At 34.5% G+C, this 12,446-nt stretch overlaps 1 protein-coding gene across 1 annotated transcript; it reads left to right on the top strand.

Annotated features, from left to right (window-relative positions):
- Nucleotides 1-245: 245 nt before the first annotated feature.
- LOC147401817 (protein NRT1/ PTR FAMILY 5.10-like) lies at nt 246-11,546 on the top strand. Its single transcript, XM_086443234.1, has 3 exons — nt 246-668; nt 9,450-9,991; nt 10,651-11,546. Exons 1-3 carry the CDS (start codon nt 303-305, stop codon nt 11,480-11,482), a joined length of 1,740 nt encoding a protein of 579 aa, XP_086299360.1. The 5' UTR covers nt 246-302; the 3' UTR covers nt 11,483-11,546.
- The last annotated feature ends 900 nt before the right edge of the window (nt 11,547-12,446 follow it).

The raw sequence follows: 12,446 nt of genomic DNA, 5'->3' as shown, positions 1-12,446 counted from the left end.
TGAACAATTTTGCTCTTCTAAGATTTTACAATATCCTAAGATTTTAAGTGCATGGAATGTACCCGATCACGCAAATTATTCAAATACATTCGATACCTAAGTATATATTACCTTGATATAAATAGAATTATGTGCGTTTCTTTTTATATATCAACCGGCACATTTTCAAGCAAAAGAGGCCAAACAAAAGCTATCAGACAAAGTTTTGTTATAAAAATAAATATACAATAAACGATGTATTATATATCAAAGCGGTTTATTGGAGAAAAGAGATAAGAGAGAGAGAGAGTGGGTGGTAAAAAATGGCCGCCTCTGGTTCTTCAACTGGTGGTGCAAGTGAAGCTCTACTGCTACGAGAAGAGATCGTTGAAGGAGTGGTGGACTACAAAGGAAGGAAAGTGAATAATAGATCAAAGTATGGTGGATGGAGATCTGCTTCTTTCATTATTGGAGTTGAGATCGCAGAGAGATTTGCTTATTATGGAATCTCATCAAACCTCATAACCTATCTCACTGGCCCTCTTCGCCAATCAACGGTCTCTGCTGCAGAGAACGTGAACGCGTGGTCTGGTGCAGTATCTATGCTTCCTCTACTTGGTGCCTTTGTTGCTGATTCGTATCTTGGAAGATATTGGACTATCTTCTTCTCTTCTCTCCTTTATATTCTGGTTCGTCTCTCTCTCGATCTCTCTCTCGATTTCGTGTTTAAGGATTTGTCTATTTTCCAACGAACGGCTGGGATGGGAAGGAAAATAAAAACAGTTTTTTTTTTGGGTAGGGATTTCTACCCATCTCAGCCGTTGGACATTTGATCTTCACCGTTCGTTAGAGCCTGGAATTTTCAGGTACAGTACAACAGTGATGAGCTAGTACAGTCCTCCCATGAGAGTCCGTCAGCCTTAAGATGCACATTAGGAAACAGAGGGCTGATTTTCTAACTCAATTTTACCATAAATAACTCAAAAACTCACTGGCGTGGCATGTGGTAGAACCATAGATTTTTTCCCTCGCCCTGCATAACTGCACATTTTTATGGCCAGTTGCAGGGTAAAAATGTATATCTGTTAGGTTGAGTTTCAAATCAGTACACAGCAAACAAGTGAGGGTATGTTTGGTAAGAAACAAGAGTTGTCCTACCAGCATAGTTTTTAAACTCGTCCGAGACCGAGACGTATCGCCCGAGTTAATTCGGTATCAGAACTGAATGAGACCAACTCACAAAGTGATTTTTTTGACCGAGTTTTACATCTCATGTACAATTTTTCAAGTTATCTCACGAGACGTCTCAAACGTATCGGAAAACTCGTCCGAGATGACTCGGTATCTGAGTTGAACGAGACGAGACGCGATACCGAGTTTAAAAACCATGCCTACCGGCCCCCACCATGTTTGACCCACTTACTTTTTACGAACATCGCAGTACTTTCCAAAGTCGCATGCAGATTACATAAATACCCTCGTCGAATTACTTTCCACACCCACCATCTTTTCCCCAGCTTAACTAACAAAAATCCCAGTTCTCCTCTCGCTCTTCGTACTTCTTCATATTTATCTCCTTTTGAGTTTTGTGAGAGGTAGAATCAATGAGGGTATTTTTCTTTCAATTTTTTATTATTTTTCTTTTATTTTTTTGCATTTAATAATAAACCACCGTTAAAATATCCAAAAGTGAAGATTTCGAGTTGAAGAATTCGAATTTTTTTTTTTTACAGTTCTGTTTGATAGATTCAGATCAAACTTGTTTTTGTGAGCTCCCGATTCTTGCGGACAAATTTAAAATCCCTATTTTTTAAGAGCACTTGAAGTTGTCACATTGTCTTCAACACGTTTCTTGAAGTTAATAAACGTGATCCATGAATAGAATAGAGTGGTGACAACGAACCAAGATGTGGATGAGTGCTTGATGGAAGCCTCGGTCAAGCCTGGTTATATAAGATCCGTTTGGTCCCCAAATTCCTCATTAGCAATCTCTCCTTTAGTCTTACACCATCTGTCTAGAGTGAATCTGAGTTTTGGAAGTGCCAACTGAGACAGAAAAATAGTGAGCGGAAATGCGTGAGAATCAATGATCGAAGGTATGATTTTCATAAAATTTTTAGGTATTTCAAATTTTGATTTTTATTAGTATTTATTTCCGCATTTTTAGAATCGATTTTCAACTTTAACATTTGGCATCAGAGCGATAAATAGCTTCTACCTTGATATTGTTTAACCTCAACCTCTGTATTGTTCTGTTTTGGCCGAAAGTTTGTTTTTAATGCGTAATGAGGTTAGAAATCATTAGGATATTGGATTTCTAAAATTCCTGTGTTTTTAAACTATAATTTTTGGTGTTAAAATGGTGATTTTCGGATTGGTTTTGGCTGTTAGGTTGCGTCGGGTCGAAACGACCTGATTGAAGGTTAAAGATGACCAGTCGTTTATGTATATTTTTTTGTTTTGCGTAGAAACCTTTAGCGTCGATTCTATGCAATATTTATGCTTGAATTTATGGGAATGATTATGTTTAATAATAAGTTAGTTTAAGTTATTTTTATGATTTTATCAAAAAAAAAAAAAAGTTATTTTTATGATATATATTGTTATCATATTATGTTATTCTTTATGCTTAAAATATTATTTTTGCATAATATTATGTTTAATTATATAATTATTAAGTTTTATTATGAGAATAATTAAGTGCATTAGATTAATATAATATACATTTAATTATAGTTAAACTATGCAACATAGGAATATTCTCATAAAAATTTAATTTTTTTTGCATAAAAGAAATAATGTCTAAGTGATCCATATAATTTTTAGTTAATTAGAGAATAGCTACAATATCTTTAATTAAATAAAACTATAATTGATTAGGATCACATAAAGATTATTTAGACATTAATTGTAATTAATTATACTTAATATAATAAATTTTATCTCACAAGAATTTTTATTATATTTATATAATTAATTAGGATAAAATATCAAATTATTTATAACTTTCCCATAGGCATTATGAATTAATTAAATAATTTGGTTGTTTTATCATAAGGTTTAATCTAAGATAGAATATATATATATCAAATTATAATAATTATATACCCTTTATAGTTATGAATTAAGTAAATAATTTGATAAATTCTATCATAAAGAATGATTGAATCTGTTTGAATTAAAAATTTAGCCACAAACAATTTTTTTGTCAATAGATTCAATTTTTAAGCATGATTTACATCGGTAAAGCATGAAATTTTATTTAGGCCTCAATTTTAACATAAACATGTAATATTTAATTTTATGTAGTTGTACAACCTGTAAATTTCTCTAATATTCGTTGTGATATCCCTGAACTTAAGGGAGATAACTATAAGGTCTTGAAAGAGAAAGTTTTTCTTCATTTAGGGTGGATGGACATAGACTATGCTATTAAGAAAGAAAAACGATCAACACTTACTACTACCAGCACTGCAACGGATATCATGCTTTATGAACGATGAAAGCGATCTAATCATCTCAGCATGATGTTCATTAATACTAAAATTTCTACTAGTATTCGTGGTTTTGTTGATCAGCTTAAAATGGTCCAAGACTTGCTGAAAGTCATTGATGCTCAATTCGTCACTTCAGACAAGGCATTCGCAAGTACCTTAATCATGAAGTTCTCATCCCTAAGGATAAATCTCCTGGTGCACTACATCCTGAACACTCTTTCCCACCAATACGGACCCTTCAAAATCTCATACAACACATAAGGATAAATGTCAATTAATGAACCCATAACCATGTGTGTTCAAGAGGAAGGGAGATTGGTGATGGAATTGGGGTAAAGTGCAATGTTGGCAACTCGTGGAAATGATAAATCTTAAACAAATCAGAAAGGAAAAGGTAAAATACATCTCCAAGTTGATATCAAGAAATATTCTAAGTGTTTCTTCTGTAAAAAGAAGGGACACATGAAAATGGAATGCACCAAATTTCAGAAATGGCTTGAAGACAAAGGTAATTCAATCTCATTTGTTTGTTATGAATCTAATATGGTTAATGTAAATATTAACACATGGTGGATTGATTCTGGATCAACAATCCACATTTCAAATTCCTTGTAGGGTTTGGAAAACCTAAGGAAGTTAGTGGAAAGTGAGCAAATCATCTTATCTTAAAACAATATGGGCTCACATGTGGAGACTGTAGGGACATGTTATTTACTTTTAAGTAGTGGTTTTGTTCTAGAGTTAGAAAATATCTTTTATGTTCCAATTTTTTCTAAAAACTTGATTTCAATTTCAAGACTTGTATCTTTTGGATATTCCTTTCACTTTTTAAAAACATCTTTTTGTTTATTTTATAAATTTGATTGTGTTAGGAATTGTATTTTGTCTGATGGTCTTTATTGTATTAATTTACAAAACAATGTCACTCATAATGCTATACATGTTCAAACTGACACAAAAAGATGTGTTATTAATTATGATTCTTCTACATTATAGCACCAGAGATTAGGTCATATCTCTATAGAAAGAATTAAAAGATTAGTAAATGATGGGGTAATTAGTATTCTGGATTTTATTGATTTTAAGACTTGTGCAAATTGCATAAAGGGAAAACAAATCAACAAATCAAACAAAAGTGATAATAGGAATTCGACTATATTAGAAATCATACACACTGATATATGTAGTTTATACATAGACTCACATGGTCAGAGATACTTCATTTCCTTCATAGATGATTATTCACGATATATGTATCTCTACATGTTTCATAACAAGAACAAAACATTAGATGCCTTTAAGATCTTTAAGGCTAAAGTAAAGAATTAATGCGGCAAGCAAATTAAGATCGTGAGATCAGATAGAAGTGAAGAATATTATGGTAGATACACAGACGATGGACAAGCACCTGAGTCATTTGCAAAGTTTCTTCAAGAGCATGGGATTGTTGTCCAATACACCATGCCTGGTTCACCGGATTAGAATGGTGTAGCAGAAAAAAGAAATCGGACATTATTAGACATGTTGCGGAGTATGCTAAGCAACTTTAATCTTTCTAATTCCTTGTGGACTGAAGCACTTAAGACGATAATGTATATATTAAACTAGGTTTCAACCAAGGTTGTTCCTAAAACGTCATTTGAATTATAGAAATGTTGGAAATCGAGTTTGCGACATATGCATGTTTGGGGATGCTTGTTTGAAGTCCACAAGAAAAAAAGTTGGGCTCAAAAATAATTAGTGGGTATTTTATTGGATATACTGAAAGGTTTAAAAGTTACAAATTTTTTTGTCCATCTCACAACATTGGGATTGTGGAATTAAGAAATGCAAAGTTTCTTGAAAATAACTTGATCAGTGGGAACGCTCAAATTAGGAACATAGCTTTTTATTTTGATCATTCAGAGTCTTAACCTTCCACTTCAGGTGATAGATTGATTATTGTTCATAGCGTCCCTCAAGTACAAACTGGTGTTGAATAACCAATCATTGAAGTTTCATAAGTTGTTGACAACATTCCGATAAATTAGATTGTTTAAGAGTTTCCTGTGACTTCTGAACAACGAGTTGAACCTTATACTTTTAAGGAAGATGATGATGCGACATTAAGAAGATCTGTTAGAATTAAGATGTCAGTAATTCCTGGTGATTATGCTGTGTATTTGCAAGAATTTGACTACAACATTGGAGCCAAGAATGATCCCGAGTTTTTTTCACAAGCCATGAGTTATAAAGAATCAGAATTATGGTACAATGCCATGAATGAAGAGATGAATTCTATGAAGAGTAATGAGTCTGGGACCTTGTTGAGTTGTCTAATGGTGCAAAAGCCATTTGTTGTAAATGAGTCTTTAAAACAAAGAAAGACTCATTAGGCAACATTAAGAGATACAACGCAAGACTTGTTGCTAATGGATTCACTCAAAAAGAAGAAATAAATTACACGGAGACCTTCTCTCCTATATCTAAGAAAGATTCCTTGTGTGTTATTTTGACATTAATAGCTCATTTTGACTTAGAGTTGTAACAAATGGATGTGAAAACGATGTTTCTTAATGAAGATCTAGAGGAGGAGGTTTAAATGAAACAACTTGAAGGATTTCTTTCTAGTGATGGTGAATAATTGGTTTGCAAGCTCAAGAAATCCATATACGGTTTAAAACAAACATCCTGCCAATGATATTCGAAATTACGTAATGTAATTTCTTCATTTGGTTTTGTAGAAAATATTATAGATCAATGTATATACCAGAAGGTTAGTAGGAGTAAAATTTGTTTTCTTGTTTTATATGTGGATGACATTTTATTAGCAACCAATGAAAATGGTTTGCTGCATAAGGTGAAACAATTCCTCTATAAAATTTTTGATATGAAGGATATGGGTGAGGCGTCTTATATCATTAGCATTAAGATCTATAGAAACAAATTTCGAGGTATCTTGGGTCTGTCGCAGAAAACCTATATCAATAAGGCTTTAGAGAGATTTCGAAAGAAGGATTGCTCACCAAGTGTTGTTCCCATTGTAAAGGGTGATAGGTTCAATTTGAACCAATGTCCGAAGAACGACTTTGAGAAGGAACAAATAAAAAACATTCCATATGCTTCTGCTGTTGGAAGCCTAATGTATGTTCAGGCTTGCACAAGGCCTGACATTGCATTTGTTGTGGGAATGTTGAGACGATATCAGAGTGATCTAGGTTTAAACTACTGGAGAGTTGCAAAGAAAGTGATGAGATACCTTCAAGGAACGAAAAACTACATGCTTATGTATAGACGGATGGACAATTTGGAAGTAATTGGCTACTCAGATTCTGACTTTGCTGGTTGTGCTGATTTATGCAAATCAATATCAGGTTACATTTTTATGATGGTTGGTGGAACTGTATCATGGAAAAGTGCCAAACAGACCTTGACTGCTACTTCCACTATGGAAGTCGAGTTCGTTCTTGTTTTGAGGTTACTTCACATGGTGTATGGCTTAAGAGTTTCATATCTGGGCTTAAAATTATGGATTCTATGTCTAGGCCTTGAGAATGTATTGCGACAATTCAACTGTTATTTTCATGGCTAAGAACAACAAAAGTGGAAGTCGAAGTAAACACATTGACATTAAGTATTTAGCCATAAGGGAATGTGTTAAAGAAAAGAAAGTGGTTATTGAACATATTAACACTGAATTGATGAACGCTGATCCTTTGACTAAGGGCATGCCACCATTGAAATTCAAGGATCGTGTAGTAAATATGGGACTTGGTTCCATTATGTAGTTTTTAATTGTATAGACAATGTTATTTTAATGAAATTCTTTATTATTGTGATGTTTTTATGATATTTATGTGCACCTTAATTTAATTTTGAGAAAATTCATTTGTATAGGACTAAGAATAAGCATAGGGTGTATTCATTAAGAAATTGTTGCCACATAAATTATAATATTTAAGACATAAATACATTGTAATACATGGAAGGTAATACTCGTCATTAGAGGACTTATCGCCATGATTCATGTATTTATTACTTAATACATATTATTGATGGGTTTAAGATAAGACATTAGTACTGTGGACCAAGTGGAAGAATGTTAGCTCTCGATTCTTGCGGACAGATTTAAAACTCCTATTTTTGGGAGCACTTGAAGTGGTTCACAGTGTCTTCAACACGTTTCTTGAAGTTAAGAAATAAGACCCATGAATAGATCAGAGTGGTGGCAATGGACCAAGACATGGACGAGTGCTTGATGGAAGCCTCGGTCAAGCTTGGTTATATAAGATCCGTTTGGTCCCCAAACTCCTCACTCTCAATCACTCCTTTAGTTTTACACTATCTATCTAGAGTGAATATGAGTTTTGGAAGTGCCAATCGAGACAGAAAAACAGTGCGTGGGAATCAATGGCTGGAGGTATGATTTTCATATAATTTTTGGGATTTCAAATTTCGATTCTTTTTAGTATTTATTTCCGCATTTTTAAAATCGATGTTCAGCTTTAACAGTTTTAACAAATTCGGTAGGTACCTATTGAATATAACTTCCTATCGATTATTACAAAATCATTTTAGTAAGTACCTACCGAATTTACTAGAACAAGTTCGGTTTGAACCTACCTAATAAAACTGTAAAAAAATTTTGAGTTCATCAATTCAAAATCGTCGTTTTTCAAGGTTTTAAGGTGGTTTTTTCCTTCTTTGATGATCAAATGCAAAAAAAAGATTTTTGAAAGAAAAAAATCCCTAAAACCTAATATTCATTGATTTAACTTTCACAAACTTAAAAAGCAATGAATTTGAAGCAGAAGAACAAGAGGATTGAGGGAGAGAGAGAGAGGTAGATGGTGAAGAAGGAGAGAATGGATAGAGAAAATGGTTTGAATTTTTTCGATCAATAGATGGAGACGATGATGGGTGTATGGAGAAGGGTAAAAATGTAATTTCCTATTTATTTATTTATTTTTTTAACTTAAGTGGGTGCAGAGAGCAAACATGGTGGGCGCAACAAGCACAACGCAAACTACAAAAGAGTTGTAATGAATCGAATAACAGAGCTTTAACACCCAACTTTTACTTATTACATACCAATTATTTTTTTTGTTGTTGCTAGATTTCTATTTTTTGGATTTAGGATTTTATATGAGTCTAACCATGATAGTAAACTACTACTAAAATTATTTGAACGAGTATTATAATGTTTTGTAGTGTTGAGATATAATTTGAGCCAAACTTGTGTTTTAATCTTTAATTGGGGTGTAATAAGTAAAAGTTGGGGTGCTAATAGCAACTCTCAAAATTTTTTTGCTCAGACTTTTTCCTCACAGCCCTCATAGGTTTACAAAACTACCTCGTCAGGCAATAACAAAGAAAATCCCAATAAAGAATTGGGTTGTTTTGCTAATGTTACCACATAAATGGGGGTTAAGTGATGAAATATCCCAATTATTTATGGTGGGAGTCCATGACTGGGTCTCGAGGAGTACCACATCCTCTGTCCAAATGAGCTTTCAAAATTGTCAATCCTAAGGAGTTTGTACTCCCTACTTGCTAAGATGGTTAAAGTTTGTGAGTGTTGATACTACCCACCTTCACTTACTAATTGCTAGCCACTAACTCGCTCGCTTACTAAAAAAGATGTCCTGTTTATTTGATTGTCTTTCAATTTGGCTCAAGTCGGATCACTCTAATTGTCCAATAAGGACAATTTCATTATGTTTGATGATTTCTATCTATTGAATTTGAGTATTTTTCATCAAGGGTGTGAAGAATCAATCTTTGTTTGATGATTTCTATCTATTGAAATTGATCATTTTTCATGGTGGACATAAAAGACCAGTACTAATTCTAACCACTATTTCTCTGTCTGGCCATGGTGAGTAATGCTCAAAATCAAATAGCTAGATCACCAATCAAGTTGATTTTTGTGTGCAGCTATAGCTAATGGGATGGGAGATGTTCTTATCTTGTTTAGTTGAATGGTAATTACAGGGACTTGGATTGTTAACACTCTCAGCCATTCTTCCTTCTCAAGACTCACCTGATTGCCAGAACAATGTGAACTCTTGTCCTCCTCCTACTCTCCGAATAGTATTCTTCTTCTCCTGTTTGTATTTAGTGGCATTTGCGCTGTCAGGGCATAGGCCATGTGTACAAGCTTTTGGAGCTGATCAATTTGATGGGCAAGACCCAGAGGAGAGCAAATCTAAGAGCTCATTCTTCAATTGGTGGTATTTTGGATTATGTGCGGGTGCCGCTTGTACAATATTGATCTTGAACTACATCCAAGAAAACCTGAGTTGGGGTCTTGGATTTGGTATTCCATGTGTTTCAGTGGCAGCAGCACTTGTTGTTTTCTTGCTTGGAACCAGAACATACCGTTATAATTTCAAAGAGGATAAGAGGAGCCCGTTTGTGAGAATTGCTCAAGTGTTTGTTGTAGCAGTGAAGAATTGGAAAACCACAGCTTCATATTCCCCCGAGTTAGAGGAAGCAAGACAAACTTCTGGCCATGTTGGTTCTCACCAATTCAAGTAAGAGAAATTATTATTATTATTAGATTATTTTTTGGCTTATTTCGCGACAATGAAAAATAAATTCGTTTTTTATCCATAGCTATTCTTGGATAGATCCCAATGTAGCTTAGTTCTCGCTAGGCTTGCCATCCCCGATCCTGACCCTAATGTAGGTTTAGAGTTTAAAAATTAAAGAAGTAATAATGCATCTTGGCCATTATTTGTTGTTATCATAGTTTTGAACTTTTAGTTGTGTTGGATTATGACAGCAGATGGAATCTGAAGCACAAATATGGTTTGTGCTCTGGTTGATCGGTCACCTTTAACAGGACTCCGTTAATAATGAATACATCAATAAATGTGTTTCACAATCCTAAAATGATAAATAATAGATTTTCTTGTGAAAAATTGGCAAAATATTATTTGGTTTATTAGGATGGTATACGTCTAAAAATGATATAACCATATTATAATGTATGCATTTCCTTGCTAACAGTCATTAGATAGGATAAAGCAATACTTTGAGTAAAAATATAGCTTTAGATAGAATTTAATGTTTAAATAAGATTCATATTTGGGATAAGGAACATATGATTATGAATTTTATGGGGAAAGTCTCAAAACTACTTCACCATATTCTAATTTAAAAGAAAGCTTGATTTTTATTTTTCTGACAGGTGTCTTGACAAAGCTTTGATTCCTGTATCAAGCACTTCATATGATTCAAGAAAAGATTGGAATGTATGTAGTATCAGTCAAGTAGAAGAAGCAAAATCAGTGTTGCGGTTGGTTCCAATATGGGTAACATGTTTAATATATGCAGTCGTATATGCTCAATCCTCGACCTTCTTCACTAAGCAAGGCAACACCATGGACAGATCAATAGGATCAAGCTTCAAGATTCCAGCTGCCTCACTCCAAGCCTTTATCAGCATTTCTATAGTTCTCTTAATTCCCATTTATGACCGTGTCTTTGTTCCTATTGCTAGAAGGATCACAGGGAAGTCCTCGGGTGTAACAATGCTTCAGAGAATTGGTTGTGGGATGTTTTTTTCTATGATCTCAATGATGGTGGCAGCTCTAACTGAGATGAAAAGGCTTAAAATTGCTCTAGATTTTGGATTGGTGGACATTCCAGAGGCAACGGTTCCTATGAGTGTGTGGTGGTTGGCTCCTCAATATATCTTGATTGGAATTGACGAGGTCTTCATTATAGTTGGTTTGCAAGAATTTTTTTACGATCAAGTGCCAGATGGGCTTAAGAGTCTGGGTCTTGCCCTCTATTTGAGCATCTTTGGAGTTGGGAGCTTTCTTAGTAGCTTCCTCATTTCGATCATAGAGAAGGCGACTAGTAAGGGTGGTCAAGATGGTTGGTTTTCGAACAATCTCAACCGAGCACATTTGGATTACTTTTATTGGCTTCTTGCAGGACTAAGCATGGTAGAGTTGGTTGTCTACTTGTATTTTTCCAAATCCTATATCTACAATAGAAAAAATACAGTGTGTTAGTATTAATTTTTGTTTTTTCTTTTGATAGATACAATTATTAGTAGTATATTTTTATTATTATTAGTTGTTATTTTAGTTGTACTGCACAGACAAAGGAGAAGAGAAACATGAACGGCGTGCATTCCTTTACCCAAGGAAATTGAGCTCAGGTTCGTCCCCACCTTTCAGCCCTAATCAATATGATATTGATATTGAAAGGTCCCAATCACAAAGGTGGTGTTTGTTACCGCTTCAAAACACGGAGTTCACTGCGTTTGCGGTGAAAAACTACGGTTTGCAGTGTAATTATCGTTTGGTAAAAATGGCGTTACGAAATTGCGGTTCGAAATTGCGTTTTAAAACGCAAATTTGAGAATCTCAATAAAGGCGCTTTTTTATTCGCGTTTGCGGGGGAATTCATCACCGAATAAACGGTTCGTGTGTAAAGACTATTTTACCCTTGCCCCTCTCTCTATTCTCTTCGACATAACCCTTCTTCAACCGAAGCTCTCGATCTCACCTCTCTCTCTCTCTATTTTCTTCTCTTCTCTGTCGAGGAGCATCTCACACGGCTCGCATAGATCTGCCTGAACCACAGATGTCTCACAGATCTCTCTGTCTTTAAGTTCTCTCTCTCTCTATCAAGCTTCACACAGATCTGCGTGAACGAAGGAGTTCGACTTTGTCTCTTCTCTCTCATCGATTCCCAATCTTTGAATTTTTTTTTAAATTTCTTGATTAATCCATGGAAATGGAGTCTCTTTCAAATGGCGATTCAGTCTCTACAGTTGTAATCGCATCAATTCCACCATCGAGATTGAACAACCTAGCCGAATCGTTGAAGCTCGAACACCATTTATTGAGGGTTCCATTTGAATAGTTGAAGAAATCGGTGCGAACGAATCATCGGATCGTGGAGAAAGGTTTTCTATTGTGATCTCAAGTGTCTCCAAAGCTGAAATCGCGAAATCTCTAAAGAAGAAGT

The sequence above is a fragment of the Akebia trifoliata genome, chromosome 5, assembly GCF_017979445.1.
Source record: "Akebia trifoliata isolate Shusen 1 chromosome 5, ASM1797944v1, whole genome shotgun sequence".
NCBI classification, from domain to species: Eukaryota; Viridiplantae; Streptophyta; class Magnoliopsida; order Ranunculales; family Lardizabalaceae; genus Akebia; species Akebia trifoliata.
The sequence above is the reverse complement of the archived record's forward strand: the minus strand, read 5'-3'. Positions and strand labels throughout refer to the sequence as shown.

Excerpts from the sequence above, each read along its gene's own strand:
- LOC147401817 (XM_086443234.1), top strand. The coding sequence starts at position 303 with ATGGCCGCCTCTGGTTCTTCAACTGGTGGTGCAAGTGAAGCTCTACTG. Across the intron at positions 669-9,449 it reads CTTCTCTCCTTTATATTCTG|GGACTTGGATTGTTAACACT; the intron begins GTTCGTCTCTCT and ends TGGTAATTACAG. Across the intron at positions 9,992-10,650 it reads GTTGGTTCTCACCAATTCAA|GTGTCTTGACAAAGCTTTGA; the intron begins GTAAGAGAAATT and ends TTTTTCTGACAG.